Below are 18,357 nucleotides of genomic sequence, written 5' to 3'. Positions count from 1 at the left end.
ATCGGGGATATCCTCAAACATCACGAACATTCCAAATGGTCTGGCTCCGGCGTCCTAGCACCCAGTATTAAGTCCTGCGCCGACAGCTGCCAGAGACGCAGATGGCGAAGCCGAAAGGTTACATGACCGGTGCCGAGTATACTAAAGCCCTTGGATTTAGTCGCCTGTGTTTTAGGTAGTCATTAGCACAGTACCGGCTATGTTTTGGGTAGTCATTAGCACAGTACCGGCTATGTTTTGGGTAGTCAGCACAGTACCGGCTATGTTTTGGGTAGTCATTAGCACAGTACCGGCTATGTTTTGGGTAGTCATTAGCACAGTACCGGCTATGTTTTGGGTAGTCATTAGCACAGTGCTGGCTATGTGTTGTGTAGTCATTAGCACAGTACCGGCTAAGTTTTGGATAGTCATTAGCACAGTGCCGGCTATGTTTCGGGTAGTCATCAGCACAGCGCTGGCTATGTGTTGTGTAGTCATTAGCACAGTACCGGCTATGTTTTGGGCAGCCATCAGCACAGTACCGGCTATGTTTTGGGCAGTCATTAGCACAGCACCAACTATGTTTTGGGTAGTCTTAAGCACAGTACCGGCCATGTTTTGGGCAGCCATGAGCATAGTACCGGCTATGTTTTGGGTGGTCTTAAGCACAGTACCGGCTATGTTTTGGGCAGCCATCAGCACAATACCGCGTTCTGGTGTCAGGACATGCGAACTGGATACCTGGATCGAGCGTGATGTGCGGGTAATATTCCTGATATGTGGTGTTCTGGATGTCTAATTTTTTAAAACATTTTACTCGGTGTAGGTCAGCTGATACCACCCTGCAGATGTTCGGCAACTTAGGTTCGGAAAACAGAGGCAAAAGCAATTACCCGGTGGGAGAGTCGCTGGCGTGTACAAACACGGATGAGCAGCTGACCACGCGGCCAGATCTTCCTCTGTTGGTTAAAGTTGTTTTATATTATTGTACTTGCACGTACCTGTTCTTTAGGGCACAATTAGTGGAGGCCCTGGGTTCGCCCCGCCCCCCCCCCCCCTCCGCCGGCCCCTTAGTTCCGTATGTTTTACTTGAGCACCATGGACGACTCATTCGGCTCTGTTACGATGAATGCTTATTACGCTGTGCCCCTTCTCCCCTCCCCCTTAAGAAAATGCTGGCTGGGCCCTGCCCTTCCCCAACCAATAAAACCGGTAGCTACACTTGAATGGAAATCTGGGGGAATCAGCAACTAGCCACGTTCGGGCTTAGCAAGAATTTCCTGCCACGCCACAAGCATTCAAGCCGGCATATCAGATCGCGAACATTGGGCAGAGTTGGCAGCCGACGAATATAGAACAGAGCCATGCCGATTCCAGCGGTTGTTTTTAGAACACCAGGCTTGAAACCATGGTTGTGCAACACCTCAAGGAATTTTATAGACTATGCAAAATATTTCAATAATACAAGTAGCTGCAAGATAAGTGTTAATCGAGCTCTTGGCATGTGTTCCAAGTCACAGCCGCGGTGCCTGGCGATGCCACTTTGCGATGTAAAGCGGCTTTTGTCGCCTCTCATCGCGTGTCGGGTCGTTTGCGTCACGTCACGCGTTGAGTAATTCATGAACGCCTGCTGTAAGCGGGACGGATGCACTTCGGTGACATGAGTTGACTAGGTCCTCTCAGAAGTGATGCAACCCGGCACGTCGCCGGCCAGCGGCCGAGGGCGGATGCGGTTTTCCGTGGTCTACCCGGTTTGGTCTAGGCGGCAGAGCTGGGAATGCAGTAACACCCCGTCCACGACGGGCATGACCGGATTGTGCGTTGGGCTGTGGTTGTAGATATTGACCGAGAATGCGTTAACACCACCGTGCACTATAGAGCTGCCTTGTGCGGCCAGGTGATCGGACCGCGACGTGACTGCAAGAGAGCGTGTGCCAGTTGGTGTCCACTGATAATAGAGCTGCCTTGTGCGGCTAGGTGATCGGACCGCGACGTGACTGCAAGAGAGCGTGTGCCAGTTGGTGTCCACTGATAATAGAGCTGCCTTGTGCGGCTAGGTGATCGGACCGCGACGTGACTGCAAGAGAGCGTGTGCCAGTTGGTGTCCACTGATAAAAGAGCTGCCTTGTGTGGCTAGGTGATCGGACCGCGACCGTGACTGCAAGGAGAGCGTGTGCCAGTTGGTGTCCACTGATAATAGAGCTGCCTTGTGCGGCTAGGTGATCGGACCGCGACGTGACTGCAAGAGAGCGTGTGCCAGTTGGTGTCCACTGATAAAAGAGCTGCCTTGTGCGGCTAGGTGATCGGACCGCGACGTGACTGCAAGAGAGCGTGTGCCAGTTGGTGTCCACTGATATAGAGCTTTGGTGTCCACTGATAAAAGAGCTGCCTTTTGGGGCTAGGTGATCGGACCGCGACGTGACTGCAAGAGAGCGTGTGCCAGTTGGTGTCCACTGATAGCCCCATGCGGGCGTCCCTATGACTGCCGACTGTCGTTCATGACGCTGCTGCGTCTGTTGCCACGGCTAGAGTCGCGGCTGATGGCAGCTCACCTCCGACCCGGTCAGTTTGAGCTATGATTCGTCGTGTCATCGTGCGTCGCCTCCAGTTATGCTGCCCGAACGGTCGACCCACTAGACCTTCATGTGATATACGCTACTTGGGAAAGCCCGTGATTTTCCAGCGTGATACGTGCGAACCCACCAGGAGCGGTGCCTGTCGGTGGCGGCCGCGGAAGCTGGACTCGTTGCCCGCGGTCCGTCGTTCCCCGGAGATGACACTCTCCAGGTCTGTCTGCGGCCGCGGCCGCCGCGAGCCACGTTTGCGTACCATCTGGCGCCGGTGGCGGTCGCAGAAGCTGGACTCGTCCGCGGTCCGTCGTTCCCCGGAGATGACACTCTCCAGGTCTGTCTGCGGCCGCGGCCGCCGCGAGCCACGTTTGCGTACCATCTGGCACCGGTGGCGGCCGCGGAAGCTGGACTCGTCCGCGGTCCGCCGTTCCCCGGAGATGACACTCTCCAGGTCTGTCTGCGGCCGCGGCCGCCGCGAGCCACGTTTGCGTACCATCTGGCGCCGGTGGCGGCCGCGGAAGCTGGACTCGTTGTCCGCGGTCCGCCGTTCCCCGGAGATGACACTCTCCAGGTCTGTCTGCGGCCGCGGCCGCCGCGAGCCACGTTTGCATACCATCTGGCGCCGATGGCTGCCGCGGAAGCTGGACTCGTCCGCGGTCCGCCGTTCCCCGGAGATGACACTCTCCAGGTCTGTCTGCGGCTGCGGCCGCCGCGAGCCACGTTTGCATACCATCTGGCGCCGGTGGCGGTCGCGGGCCCCGCCTAGAGCCTCCCCGTAAGCTCCCGGCGGGCCCGCGGCACTGCATGGGTCTGCTTGCGCACTACCAGCCTCCGACAGCTATGTCTGGGTAGCATGGGACGTGAGTGTTTCCATTTTGATATCAAAGCATCTCATTTCCGACTCATCTAGCACCTCGCAGGTGCATCCATTAGCGTATGCTGGTGTCTAGAGACAAAGTGCAGCCCAACGGTTATGAAAACCCTACGGACGCCCGCTGCCATGACTGACCAATTTGGCGTAACACATGAAGAAGCTGACGCAAATAGCGATAGATCCATCCTTTGAATCCAGTGCCAATGTAGTGCCAATGTAGTGCCAGTGTGGCCGACGTCAAAGTGACGTTACTTGTGGCATTTCCGCGGACGGCATGCGCAGTTCAGCTGTGAAACAGATTAAACGGCAACTTCTATACATCCTTCGATATATGATTCATCAGTTGAAAATCTTATGGGCATGAACACACATCAGTAATGTACAACCGGTATAATTTTGCAAACGGAATGTATGCTCATGGGATGGTAAAGCGATGCGTGCGATACGTGCCTGCCTTGACCAGTACACGGCTCCCGGGCTGCTCGCCGGCAGCAAATGGTTCAGTTTACAAGCACAAGTTTTCACCTCAGTTTTATGGAAATGGTTTGTGCGTATACTTGCCTTTGATCTTGTTTGTCCGAAGGAAGTGCTCTGGGCGCTGCATGACCTTTAGCAGTCGATGCGCCCTAAAACCCCAAATCATCGTCATCATCAAGGAAGCGCTCGCCACAGCCGCAAAAAGTCTGAGCCAATCAGAAAATAGCCACATTCGAAGCCTTGTGAGAGCTTCTTGCTGGGACAAGTCCTCACGCTATTATTACAAGTGACCAGCGCGCTCCAGATCGGGCCGCGATCAAGATCAAAAACACGTAAAGAACGAAAAGCATTCTCATTTTCCCGTATTCGTGAGGTCTCACGCAAACTTTTTTGAACTCCAAAAAATAATTACTTATGCAGGGCAGATGCAACATATTAGACATATGCTTATGCAACATATGAGACCACGAGTAGTTTCAAAAATAATTACTTATGCAGCATAGACCACGAATAGTTATGCCGCAAACTCGGCATCCTCACCGGACTCAACTCGCGTGGCCCTTACCCATGAGACACCGGCCACGTCGCGTGGCAGTGGGAGCGTGCGATGCAAACTAGTAGCCTCCGTAATATCGCACATTGGTGTCGCCAAACGACGTAACCTGTCTTATGGAGCCTGCTATGCAAAGCAATTTGGTGTGGCGGAGATGCGCATGGCGCCAACATTTCCCACTCAGGCTGCCAAATTCCTTGTTGCGTCACGTAAACAATGTTTCAAACATAATTGTTCTCATAAAACAGGCAGAAGTGACCATGTCTTGCCTTATACTTGTTCTGTCCGGGAATTCTAGTGACCCATTGGCATCTGATTTGGTGGCTTACTGTTTCTTGCCAAGGTTTGAACGTGACCGGTTGCTGATCATCTGCGATTGTTTCCAAAACTCGTCTTTCGCCATGGGTCTCTCATTGGTCAGTGTCTGGGGCCAGCTGCTTGCCTTTAAATTACACACGGATTAGTTAACCATCCAGCACGTGTCGCGCCTGTGAAATTTTACGGTGTTTGGGTTGACGTGATAATGAGCCCATGAAAGTTTCAGTGGAGGAACGACGCGTTTTGGGGTATATTTGTGTGGCATGCTGCAGTTGATGCTGGATCTGTGTTTTGGCTTAAATCGGGTATGACATCTGTGAAATGGTGCTACTGGATTCGCCGGATGGTTTCACCTGTTCAATGCGGCCTTCATCAGTGTGTTGTGTGGCAGTGGCTGTGCTTGCGCTTGTGTTGATCAATTTTGCTGGTCTGGAGAAGGAAATACCTTTAAAATAGGCATTGGCACGTGCGGTAAAACGAACCCTGCTTTCAAGAAATCTCAAGACCTACCGAAAAATGAGCGCAGGCATTAGTCGTTTTCCATTTAGCTGCACAGATGAGTCTCTAATCTAAGGCTTCGATAACATATTGCAATCACTCCATCCATACGCTGGTCAAATAACCCTGCATCCAAGCATGAATAATATCTCGGCAGCCGTTGCTGCACAAGTAGATCCATGCAATGCTGGCGTCGTTGGACATGCTCATAAGGGGGCCTCCGTGGCTTCGGCGAGCGCCAGCCGCGCTGTAAGCGGGGGTTAATGTCCGCCCTTGTCCGTCTCGCTGTCCGAAGCGGCCCGCATTCCACCGTCGAGCGGCTGATTGGCGCCGGGCCTCTGTCGCTGGGAGGATGCTGGGTAAGCTGGACGTCATGCGGCACCGCGGCCAGTGACGCGTCACTGCCGGGCCGGCCCCGATGACGCACGTGCCGGCTGCACCGCCTGCTGACGCGTCACGCGAGCGTCCGAGGCGGCGAGTGGTGCGGTGCAGCTGCGTCATAGTCTCGCCGCCGTTGCACTGTCCGGCCGTGGACCGCTGCACCTGTTGCTGGTGTCCTCTGTCGCAGCGGGGGCTACCATGGTCGGGGGACGCGCAGTGCGCAGCCGACTGTGACACAGTCAGAGGGCCACGCTGGTGCGGCGGGTTATTGTCATGGACGCGTGTGCTACCGATACCTGTTAGGTAACGGACTGTCAGGAGCCGGATTGCCTTCGCGGTTTACACTTGCGCACACATGTGAACTTGTGCGGGGCAGTTGCGATCTTGTGTCAATGGTCATGGCTAACTCGGACATGGTTTGTGCCCGAGATTTCGCCGTGTGGGTCTGCTTTGGCCGAGGAACTGGCCTGCGCTGGCCGCCGCCGGCAGTGGCGGCGCAGGAGGCGCCCTCACCGGCTGGCCGCCCTGCAGCCCCGGCCGGCCGGCCGGGGCGCCGCTCTGATGTAGATAGCGGCGGCCGCTGTCCGGCCGACCGGCCTCGTGGCGCCGTCCGGCCGGGCGGGCAGACAGCGCGGCGCCCCCAGGTGGGCGCGTGACGCGGCCCCGCCGCCAGTTCGCCGCCGGCCGCCGTCGGCTCCAGCCGTTCTCCGCCGCCTCCGAGCGCACCAGCGGCGGGCATGGTGATCAGGATGGCACACTTTGACCGACTGGGGGAGGCCGCGCCGCCTGCGACAGCGCTGAACCTACCGAACTACGGCGGCGTGTCGCCTCGGGACCCGCTCAGTCCGCGGCCCAGCCTGCCGGGGCCTCTGAGCCCGTGCCTGCCGAACAGGCCCTCCAGCTTGGTGATCCTGGCCCGTCAGAACCCGCACGTGAGACGCCGCCTGACTCAGGTCAGTGGGCCGTACAGAGCGGCCCCAGGCGTCGGTCGGTGCGGCGCCGGGACGGCAGCACGCCCGTCCCTGTTGGCCCTGTCCGCCGGCGACCCAGCTCCCAGGCGCGCGTGAGCGGAGCTGTAGGCGGCTGCCCGGCTCCCGACCTATCCTGGCCATTAGGTGGACCGTGTTTGTAAAATGGTTGCAAAACCTCTCTTAGTGGAACTGAGCAATCTTTGTGGCTCTCAAAGTCGGTAAACGTAAAATAGCAACGTTCTACTGAACTGAACTAATTGGTCGACCATAGTTTTTCATGCTCTGGACGAACGTAATTGTTTCAAGTGTTCCTCGGGGCAGGAGACACGTTACAGACGTGACATTTAGTTGCGAGCTGACTGGTATTTGACCCACGTCCAGAAACCTGCAGGGTGTTGCCATTGAAAGGCAAACGTTGGAAATGCATTTGTTGGAACTCCTGCCTGCATTGGAGGCACCGCGTCTACTCCGTCCACTCTGTGGTTTGCTCTTCATAGACTCAGAACACGGGACTGCCAGCATGACGCCTGCCGAATGGGCGGGAGTTTGGGGTCAGGTTGCCAATCACGGCTGCGTTCGCATGGCAGTCATGGCTTTGTCCATGTCGGAATTCATATTTTGAAGTATTAAGGCAAGCCACAGCTCTGCCCAGGATCTCATGAAAAACGTTTGAGTCAAATATTAACATGTACGATATGCATATGATGAACATGAACAGCATAAGAAGTCATGCTTAATCAGGCTCTGCAGCATTGTAACATTTCCAGATTTGTTTTGCTTCTTGCCAGAGAAGGTAGTGGCTACTACTGCACATCTGGCCGCTCGGCGTACGGAATCTGCCAGCCATTGGTGGCGGTAGGTGTCTGGAGAAGGCGGCCGTGAGGGCTGGCTGATGCAGCTCAGCTACCCGGCGGGCCATGTCGTGGTGCCAACTGGGCCTCTGAGCTGGTCAGTGTTTCGGTTACCGAAGATTGGTGACCGTCTCCAGGTTCGATTTCTGGTCGAGTTTGAGGTTCGTTAGCGCTCGTCGTCGCCTGACGCGGACCCGACGTTGATCGTCGTACAATTGTATATCCTGTGTCTGAGCATAGGCAAATGGAGTCCAGCCAGCTTCCTCTTATCTCTTCAGTAGCATTGGGGCTCCGATGTCCCACAACTTTTCTAAACTGTCTGAGAATTTCAGCTCTGCCTTGGCCTGTATTATCGACTCGTTTTGCTCTTCGGCAGCGAGATGTGCCCTTCCCACAGTATTTCGATTTTTCTGTCATCATTCGTTCCCTTTACCGTCTGCACACACAACATGCTTCCAAGCTTCAGAACGTTTTCCAATTTTGATTTGAACGCGGCGTTCTTGTCGGAACCTCCTTGGTGGGTGTGGAAAAAGTGCTTGAAAGCTTCTCGTCTGGCTGGCAATCTGGCGCTCACGATCAAGGTCATTGCAATCTGCCCTAACCAATTGAGGATGCGTCTATGGGTGTCCGTTAAGACCTTGTGGGTTTTTCTTTCGCCCGGCGCCTTTGCAGAATTGGAGGTTTTCGTGGCCCTTCTCCCGGGAACGTGATGGTGTTAATGTGCCGTGCTATCATCTACCTATTGCTCCGAGATGTTACTCAAATAGTTATTCTAGTCCACCTTCCCACCTATTTTAGGCCCACCGGTCTGTTCAATCTCCTGAACCCAATCGAACTGGCCAGCCAGTAATTGGTCTCAGAATTAACTCATGTGAACGCTACCAAAAATTGCCGAAACGCAGAAACGGCTTGAGGCACTGAGAACCTATCGTTGACCTCATACGCGCATCGCAATCTTAGCAGCGTTCCGTGAGTTTCTTCCTCGCTACGCGGGTCAACGTTTTCCGCCAGTGAGAGACACCCACTCAAGTGAACCCTGTGCTCAGACCAGCGGCGGTGGTATGGCGGCCGCCAACGAAGTCGACCAATGCGGATCACTTTTCGATAACGGGAGGGAGGGGGGGGGGGGGTGGAGAAACCCGGACTGAACAGGCCGGACAAAGGCCTGACTAGTTTTGTATGACTTATGGTACACCACTTGTTTTGCAGCTTTGTTTTGCGTGAGTGCTGATGGCAAGAACTTGGCTGGTTCTTGGATATCGATTTTACTATTTCGATTCCTCCCCTGATGACTGGCCGGTCGTTCGTGATCCTGTTTTGCTGGGGCTGCCGGGTATAGTTCTCCCCTCATTGCTCACCATGCTAGTTGTTTGTCGTCGTATCAGATCAGTTACTTATGCGTTTTCATCAGTCGTCGAACAGAGGACGCTTGCTCCCAACGCGGTGGCATGGGCTGGTGCACCGCCCCATAGAGCACCCATACGTATAACGCTGATTTATTTTCACGGACGGTGACCCCCATATATAACGTCTTGGCGCCGTCGCGCATTGGCCATTGTCATGGGCAAGAAGACTGAATACCCTGTAGTTGCGTGCTATTGCCTTTGTGGCTATTGGCCATAGGGTAAAGCTACATTAAGAACTATCTGAATCATAAAGTAACATGAGGTGCCTAAATGCACTAATTGCATTTCATTTGCTAAATTTAGCCCGTCGAAGGCCGCCTGCACGGGCTTTGATGGACACCTGATGAAGATTTACGAAAGCTCTCAGATGCTCTTTCCCACGAGTTCAAAGTGTGATTTGTCTTCGTGATAGCTGATACGGTGCTACGACCGGCAAGTCTGACTCAAGCCGCCTGTCTGACGGCCGGTGATCAGCCGTCATGTGTGCACTCTGCTCCACCCCGTGCCATTGCGTGCCTCGCCCCCCCCCCCCCCTTTCGCGGACCAATGCGTCAAGTTGGATCATTGCCGTGTCTGAATTAATGAAGAAACCTCACGAGAAGTGCAGCTGTGGTCGTCAAATGTCAGGCGGTGAGATAACCGGCAGCGCGGCCGTGGAGTGCTCACTGCGCCACCCGTCGGCGGATCGCGTCGCGTGAATCGCTGGGCTGATGTCAGCGGAGGGCAGGCCGCACCGAGGTACGGTCGTTCGGAGCTGGACTGGCGGCTGTGGCCGTGGAGTGCTCACTGCGCCACCCGTCGGCGGATCGCGTCGCGTGAATCGATCGGCTGATGTCAGCGGAGGGCAGGCCGCACCGAGGTACGGTCGTTCGGAGCTGGACTGGCGGCTGTGGCCGTGGTCTGCGCCGGCGGCGAGTCCAGCCGAGGAGAGTGTGACCGCCGGCAGGACGTCTGTCAACCTGTCGGCCAGAGTGCCGCGCCAGGTCGGAGCTCGTCTGTCCGCCAACTCGGCTGATGGGGTGGAGGGGATGGATGTACACGCGCCCGGCGGCAGGCCTGCACTCTGTGACGAGATGCCGGGAAGTGAGCGCTATTCATAGCCGGGGCTGTGATGACGTGCCGGACGGCTGGCCGGGGGCCGCGGAGCTGGCGGGGGGCGCCCGCGCGGCCCGCCGCAGTGCCGGAATGCGGCGCCGCCGGCCGCCGGCCGCCGGCCGCCGGCCAGACGGCGCGGAGCCGGGCCGGGCCGGGCCGCGTCACCGGCACCGCCGCGGCTCGGCCGCTGCTGACTGGGCCCCGGCCGGGCGTCGTGTCCAGCGTCGCTCCGTTGTTGCTATGGTCAGGTGAGGGCAGGCTGCAGGGGAGGTGTCGTGCCGGTCCCGCTCTGCAGACTTGCTCAGCCGGGCTGCTGCACAGCGCCGACTCCCGCCGCCCGGCCGCAGCTTCGTCACGCTCCCCGCGCGGCGGCGCCTTCAAAGGCGTGCAAGGCCGGGCGTTCGCCACCGGCAGGATCTGGCGAACCGGCGCTGGGGGGGGGGGGGGGAGAGGGCTTAGGGGAGGGGTGCTGTTTAGGGGGCTCCGGTGCGGCGGCGTGGCCATGAGCGCCCGATACGACACGGCGCCCGGTTCTCGGTAAAGCCGGGCCCTGCACGGCGGCGATAAGGGGCGGACGTTGCTCGGGCCATTGCGGCCGCTGCACTGCCCGGAGGGCGGCATGACGAGCTGTTGGCTGTAGCGTATCGCGGCGGACGGGGTGCCATTCGACAGGGTCACGCCCCGCCGGGCCTCGCCGCCTGCCGCTCGTAGTGTTGTCTGGTGTCATGAGAGCGGCTGAAGAACAACGCTCTGTTGGCGTCCTTCAGGTTTTCCAGTATCGTGCAATGCTCGGTTCACTGCGATGTGCTGAGCAAGGTCCATTACCACATCAGTAATATATGAGATGAAAGGGTTTCGTAGAATCCGAAAATGCGCATTTTTCTACCTGAGAGTCGCGCAGCATATGTCGCTTGAAAATTCTCAAAAGTTGTAGGATACTGAGTTTTTCCCAGTTTTTTCGCATGATCCTGAACGATGAAAGTAACTGGACAGCTTTTATGGTGTATGTATGCGCTTGGCCACGTCGGGGGTCTCAGTCGCTCATGGGTCATAGTCGCACATGACCATCGCGTAGAGCAAGATGTATGGCCTGCTCTGTGCTGTTTTTCGGTAGCTGCCGTTTAGCGTCACCGTATTTGTCCCGTTGTCCCGCTCATTCAGGCGAAACAGTTTTATAAATAATAGCCGTGCATTGCTCAAGGGTGCTACTCAGGGCACAGGGGGACCTGGAGTTGTTTCTGGCAGGGAGCGGCTCGTGTTACCAAGCGGGCCGTTTCCTCCGTGATCACGTCATGCTAGACGTCGATGTCAAACAAAAGAAAGCGTCAGTGCAATAGAGAGAAGGAAAAAATGTCAAAAAGTATTCGGGAGTTTCGGGGCAGTCAGGCCTGGTGTAGCGTCGTCTATGGCGCCATCGGCCCGTGCACGTATCGGTGTTGCTTGTCGCCGCTCGGCCGCGGCCGCTGGTGTGCTCAGATGCGTGGCGATTGTGTGCTCTGGCCGGTGTACCAAGTCCGCTCAGGACTGACGACAACAAACAGCCGGCCCGCCAGCTCACCTTGATTGCACACACGATAACCTTGGCTGCGCTGTGATGCGCACGTCTTCTGGCCCTCCGTGCTGACCCGTCCTACCCTCTGTGCTGACCTGTCCGGCCCTCCATGCTGGCTTGTCCTGCCCTCCTTGCTGACCTGTCCTGCCATCCGTGCTGGCCCGTCTGGCTCTCCGCGCTGACCCGTCCGGCCCTCCGTGCTGACCTGTCCGGTTCTCCGTGCTGACCTGTCCTGCCCTCCGTGCTGACCTGTCCGACTCTCCGTGCTGACCAGAGCGCGACCGTCAGTCGGCGGCGGTGCTGCGGTGTCGGTGTCGGTGTCAGTCGGCGGCGGTGCTGCGGTGTCTGGTGCTGTCGGTGTCGGTGTCGGTGTCGGTGTCAGTCGGCGGCGGTGCTGCGGTGTCTGGTGCTGTCGGTGTCGGTGTCAGTCGGCGGCGGTGCTGTCGGTGTCAGTGTCTGGTGCTGTCGGTGTCGGTGTCAGTCGGCGGCGGTGCCGTGGTGTCTGGTGCTGTCGGTGTCGGTGTCGGTGTCAGTCGGCGGCGGTGCTGCGGTGTCTGGGCCGCCGGCGCCGGGCTCGTCACGCTTGTCAGTGTCGTTTTAACCGGAGTGTTTGACATGGCCGCCGTGCTGACGCTGCGATTCCCTGTTTGCCCGGCAGTATGTGGGAGACGATTACGGCCAGGAGTCGCCCGGCCGGTACGGCTCCTACTTCGTGGATGGCCGCGGACCCAGCGCCGATCCGTGGAACTCGCAGTTCTCCGGCTACCCGCCAGGTGGCATGATGGGTGTGGTGCCGACGGCGTCCCCACATTATGGCATAGCGTCCGTGGCGGATAATATGGTGAGATCCCAACCAGATGTCGGCATGCAGCGTTCACAATGTTGCACGATAATGCGAACATCAACTGGAGGGACCCAAAGCAATGTGTCGAGCACTCCGACTATGTCGGCGGAAAAGACACTTAGCCTGAATGATACGCTGGTTGTGAACGCGTCAACAACCTAGCGATGCGCATGTCTTTGTTTTGTTGTTACCGCGCGGTGTGTTTGTTGTTACCACGCGGTATGTCGCCATGTTCCAATACCGAGCAGATAATGGCGATGCGTCGCCAGTAAGGCGCGTGGTGTGACGTGGGAGGAGCAAGGCGGTCCCAAACATCGGCGCCATCATCTTTGCATGGATATGGACCGTCTACAGCGGTGTGCCTTGACCCCTGACCCCTGCCCCCCCCCCCCCCCGTGTTGCCCTGCTGCCGCAGAGCTACGTGAACCTGGCGTCAGGCGGCGAGCTGGCGGCGGCAGCGGCATACCGCGGCCCGCCGGCCTCCACGCCGGGCCTGGCCGGCTCGCCGCTCTACAGTCCGCCGGCCGGACCTCCGCACGGCAACACGGGCGACACGCTCGGCCGCGCCCTGGCGTCGGTAAGCGACGCCGGCCGGCGGCGGCAGCCCCCGGATTTACACAGGCAAAGCACAGTTGCCCACGGCGGGATCATGCTGTGCGCTGAAACGGTGGCGGTTGGGCGGCCTTGCAACTCTGCTGATATGGTCGGTTTCCGGCTGCCAGGGTGTGGGTTCCTGAGGGAACGCCAGTGATATGGGGTGTTCATGGTATATTGGGTGTGAGAGGTAGTGAAGCTCACTACATTTGTGGGTGTTCGGCACGTTATAGAGCAAAGTAGAGCCACAGCATGGCGATAAGTGTTTTGCCGGATGTTGTCTTTGGTGGAGCTGTGCTAATGTGGAAGAGCCACGTTTCTCCAAGTTTTCTTCGATCGCATGGCATGGTTCGGCTCCAGAACGGGCGATCCAGCGGCCTGTCATAGCAGCGATCAAGGTCGTATTGTGTGCACCTCTGTGGCGCGTCGGCGGCGCCGCGGCGCGGCCCCGTGACGCGGAGCCCTGCCGGCTGCAGTGGCGGTCAGGACGCGGAGCCCTGCCGGCTGCAGTGGCGGTCCGGGCCGGCCTCGCTCTGCCTCTGTGAGGCGGCGGGTGACGGCCGCTTCGGTCTGTTGCAGATCTACTCTCCGGAGCAAGCCACTGGCGCCTTCGGTGGTCACCCACCGAGCACACCGGTGAGCAGTGCCCGCGTCTCGGACCCGTCCGGAATGCGCTGTCGTCGGCGGCCACCAGGACGCTCTGCCGTCCTACCGCCGGCCGCGGGCATCACTGGGCGTTACTGCCGGGCCCGAAGCGGGAGGTGGGCGGATGGGTTGCCCTCGACTCCAGCACGCCGACGACTGGTACGGGTTTTGACCCTCGCTCCGTCTCGTCCGGCAGAGTTCCCGAATGCCAGACGAGCAGCTAGACGACGCCATAGGGGTGCTCCGAGAGCACGTGCAGGTGAGTGGTGGGCCGGCCCGCCCACCCGCTCCGCCCTCCATCCTTCCCTCCCCACACACTCCAATTCAGTCTCCGTCAATGCCATGCCATCCCATGTTCAGTCCAGAGGGGGCCCGTCCTCGGTTGTCAGCGGATCCGAACTCATGCTTTTAGCGAAAGTACATCCCTGTGATTGACGAAGTTGTGAACCATGACGGGAGGTATCCGAGTTGAAAGTGGAGTTATTTGATGTCCGTGAAGTTAGCGATTTATTGAGCGATTTTTTAGCGACGAGTTGCGATTTCTCTGAAAAAGGGTCTGAAGGTTAATTGTGGTATGAGAACACAAAAAATAACCCTTATTTTGCAATGTCGTGCGACTTTCAAGGTCAAAAGCTGGGGCAAAGGACGGAGAACTCTATATCACGCAAAAACTGCCGGCCGATATCTAGCTTACAAACATCAAAATATTCACCACAGAAAGAACTAGCGTTCGTCAAAAAGTCCTGACCTTTCAAGGTCACCCTTCAAGGTCAAAGGTGGGCTCAACGGACGGGGAACTCCATATCATCCAGAAATTACCGGCCGTTTTTTAACTTACAAGCTTCAGAATATTCACCACAGCAAGAGCTAGCGTCCGTCAGAAAGTCCTGACCTCTCAAGGTCACCTTTCAAGTTCAAACGCGAGCTCAAAAGACGGGGAACTCCATATTACCCCAAAACGACCGGCTTATTTCAAGCTTACAAACGTCAGGATATTCACCACAGAAGGAACTAGCCTCCGTCAAAAAGTCCAGACCTGTCAAGGTCACCCTTTAGGGGCAAACGCGCAGAAGGGGGTGGCGTCCATCGAAAAGTTCTGACCTCTCAAGGCCACCCTTAAATGTCAAAGCCTTGAACGGACGCTGCATATTTCTGTGGTAGATATCATGATGCATGCAAGTTGAAAATTGGCCGGTGATTTTGGGGTGATGTGGAGCTCCCCATCCTCTGAGCCCACGTTTGTCCTTGAGGGAGGACTTTGAGAGGTCTGGACTTTTGACGGACGCTAGCTCTTTCTGTGGCAAGTATCCTGATGGATGTAAGTTTATATTCGGCCGGTTTTTTTGGGGCGATTTGGAGTTCCCCATCTTTTGAGCCCGCGTTTGACCTTCAAGGGTGGCCTTGAGAGGTCTGGACTTTTTGGCGGACGCTAGTTCTTTCTGTGGTGAATATTTTGATGTTTGTAAGTTAGATGTCGGCCGGTAATTTGTGGGTGATATGGAGTTCTCCATCTTTTGAGCCCGCGTTTGACCTTGAACGGAGATCTTGAGAGGTCAGGACTTTTTGACGGACGCTAGCTCTTTGTGTGGTGAATATTCTGATGTTTGTATGTGATAAATCGGCCGGTAATTTTTGGGTGATGTGTACTTGCCCGTCCTGTGAGCCCGCGTTTGACCTTGAAGGGTGACCCTGAGAGGTCTTGGCTTCTTGGCGGACGCTAGTTCTTTCTGCCGTGAATATTTTGATGTTCGTAAGTTAAAAATCCGCTGGTAATTTTTGGGTGATATGGAGCTCCCCGTCCTTCCAGCCCGCGTTTAACCTTGAAGTGTGACATTGAGAGGTCAGAACTTTTTGACGGACGCTAGCTCTTGCGTTTGTGAATGTTTTGATGCTCACGATTTTCAAATCGGTCGGTAGTTTTTGGGTACCGTCAAGTTCCTCGTCCTTTGACCCGGCTTTTGACCTTGAAGGTCACATGATGTTGCAAAATAAGTGCCATTTTGGGTATTATCACGCCACAATTGGCCTTGAGACCCTCTTTCAGAGAAATCGGAACTCGTCGCTGAAAAAACTCGCCGACTAAATCGCTAACTTCACGGACATAGTCATTTGTCCTTAATCTCAGGTCTACCGCATTTGAGCCTGCGCTGTGGCGACAATAGGCCCTATTGTGAACATTTATTACGAGTATTGTGTTGGCTGAATGTAAAAGGCGATAAACGCATGTAGGTTTATCACCATAGCCTGCACCTGGGCATATTTTCATCAATCCCAGAAAATGAGGGCACGCTTGGACGGAGCAGATTTACATTTTACACATGGCTGATCAGGCGGCACCAGCGTCACAGCGTGCCCGATGAGCGCCTCTCAGCACCCTCGTGGGATTCCAAACCCGTGAATGTAAAGGTCAGGAATCTCACGAGGCTGCTGAGGTCGCCGGGACTGGGGGGGGGGGGGGGGGGGGGGGGGGGGGGGGGGCGCTCCGTGGCCGATACGTGACGCAGTGAGCGCGTGGTCATCGGACGGACCGTATGGCGACGCGTGGCGCTGCTGCTTGTGCCGGTGCGTCTGGGCCGGCCGCTCAGCTGACGCTGCTGACGCCTCGCTGGGGTCTGGCCAGGTGGGCCGAATCGAGGAGCGCCTGGATGACGCGCTGATGGTGATGCGGAGCCACGCCGAGCCACCGCCGCCGCTGCCGCCCCCGCCGCCCCCGCCGCCGCCGCCGCCGCCCCACGGCGTGCCGCCGGCCGCCTCACATTCCAGCGGCCTGCTCTACATGGAGGCCGGCCTGCGAGTGCCCCATTACGGCCAGCTGGACTCACCCGCCGACCGGCTGCCCGCCACCAACACCAGTGAGTGGTGCACTTTCCTCCCTGCTGAGGGGACGGGTGTCCCGCCTCCAACACCAATTACTGTGGTACCCCGTGCTGCGTATCTGTCACTGGCACCAATTTCGCGTCTTACGGATCACAATTTTGTAATAGACTTCGAAGCCGCTGCTTGGGAGGTGAACGTTATAGAACCGCTCTCGACTATCATCGCCACGCAAGCGGGAGGCGCTTGTGTGATGCACTTCTAGTGTGACACACTCTCGCGTTATCTCGAGGAATACACCATACCCGGGATGTACGCGTGTAGAGCGCGTCTGGGACAGATGGTTGGACAGGCCCGATGAAGCGTGCCGGTCAGTGTTGGTGTGATCTGATGCGTCGCTGGGGCAGCCCCAGCGTGCAAGCGCCGGCCGGCTCCCTGGCGAGAGGCTGCTTCGAAGTGAGGTGCGTCTACCGGTCCGCTCTGCGCGCTCGGCCGTGCTGACCGCCCGGTCCTGTGTTTCCGTCGCAGAGAAGCGGAAAGAGGCGCCGGACAGCACGGAGCTGGCCGCCGCAATGTCAGCCGGCCAGCTAGGGCCGGCCGTCAGCCCCGCCGCCCCCGCCGCCTCCAAAAGCAAACGCTCCCGCAAATAGTGAGTGGCGTGCGCGACCCGGCTGGCCACGCCGTTGTAACTGATGTCCCGAGTCAAAACCACCAGCCATGCTACGAGAGCACTTCCATAGGGTCTGTTTGGTGTCATAGCGCTTCTGCGTCCATTGTCACCGCACATCTTGGCTGCGACATGGCTCCGGACGAACAGCAGGGAACATGCAATTCTTAGCGCTGGTGATGACCACGTGACCTGACCTCCGCGCTCCTCCTCGCTGCAGTGCGAGTGGCGGCAGCGGCGGCGGCCTGGGCGATGACGGCAGCGAAGACGAAGATTTGGACCCGGAGACCAAGCACCTGCGAGACACCCACCGGCGCAGCGCCAACAACGCCCGTGAGAGGTGGGCACCCTCCGTCGAGGGTGGCGCCGGCCGCCGAGCCGCTGCCCGGCCCCGGGCCGGCCGGCCGACCGCATTCGGCAACATCTCTTGCACGCGCATGACATTTGTTTTCTTTACCGTGGTGTTGCCTCTTCCTTGAGTTCTGGAGTTGCCGTGGCGTGTGGTGTTTCAGTCCCGGTATGCTTGGACTGCTCTCAGTTTGTTGGTCCTGCTCCGTGTGTTTGGTTTTCACTTCTTTCCTGACGGGTGCATCCGACCGTGCCCGGTGCGGTGTCTTCTGTTCGCTGCTCTGTCGGCTGCCGTGGTCCTACACGCTGTGGTGCCGTCCCGGCTTGCCTGACCCGGACCCGGACCCGCGGGGAAGCCTATGGCAGGCAGAGCCGCGCGCTCTGATTGGTGGATCACGGCCGCGACCGGCTGCTGTCCACAGGATCCGCGTCAGGGATATAAATGAGGCGTTCAAAGAGCTGGGTCGCATGGTGACGATGCACATGGCGGGTGACAAGTCGCAGACCAAGCTGGGAATCCTGCACCAGGCGGTGGGCCTCATCAGTCGACTGGAGGCGCAGGTCAGAGGTACGTGCACCGCTCACGGCGCGTCCCGGCCCCGCCCCCAGGGTGCGCATCCGCGACATCAACGAGGCGCTCAAGGAACTCGGCCACATGTGCATGACGCACATGAAGCAGGACAAGCCGCAGACCAAGCTGGGCATTCTCAACTTGGCCGTCGACGTCATTATGACGCTGGAACAGCAAGTGCGAGGTCAGGCCGACTCTCTCTCCTCCTCTCTCTCTCTCTCTCTCTCGCTCCTCTTCTCGTCAACTTCTCCCCTCCTCTTCTCTCTCCTCTGGCTCTCTCATCTCTCTCTCTCTCTCTCTCCTTCTCTCCTCCATCTCTCTCCTCTCTCTCTCTCTCTCTCTCCTCCGT

At 57.6% G+C, this 18,357-nt stretch overlaps 1 protein-coding gene across 1 annotated transcript in view; it reads left to right on the top strand.

The window, feature by feature from the left end:
• LOC119111758 (transcription factor 12) overlaps positions 1-18,357 on the top strand; it is a 37,105-nt gene that overhangs the window by 15,417 nt on the left and 3,331 nt on the right. Inside the window, exons 4-11 of the mRNA XM_037235576.1 lie at positions 12,184-12,366; positions 12,785-12,946; positions 13,543-13,599; positions 13,805-13,867; positions 16,229-16,460; positions 16,951-17,071; positions 17,310-17,429; positions 18,047-18,192. Of these exons, the coding sequence (XP_037091471.1) occupies positions 12,184-12,366; positions 12,785-12,946; positions 13,543-13,599; positions 13,805-13,867; positions 16,229-16,460; positions 16,951-17,071; positions 17,310-17,429; positions 18,047-18,192 (1,084 nt within the window). The remainder of the gene's footprint in view (positions 1-12,183; positions 12,367-12,784; positions 12,947-13,542; positions 13,600-13,804; positions 13,868-16,228; positions 16,461-16,950; positions 17,072-17,309; positions 17,430-18,046; positions 18,193-18,357) is intronic.

The sequence above is a fragment of the Pollicipes pollicipes genome, unplaced genomic scaffold, assembly GCF_011947565.3.
Source record: "Pollicipes pollicipes isolate AB1234 unplaced genomic scaffold, Ppol_2.1 Scaffold_7261;HRSCAF=8764_pilon_pilon_pilon, whole genome shotgun sequence".
Lineage (NCBI taxonomy): Eukaryota > Metazoa > Arthropoda > Thecostraca > Pollicipedomorpha > Pollicipedidae > Pollicipes > Pollicipes pollicipes.
This window is presented reverse-complemented; position numbering and strand designations above follow the sequence as displayed.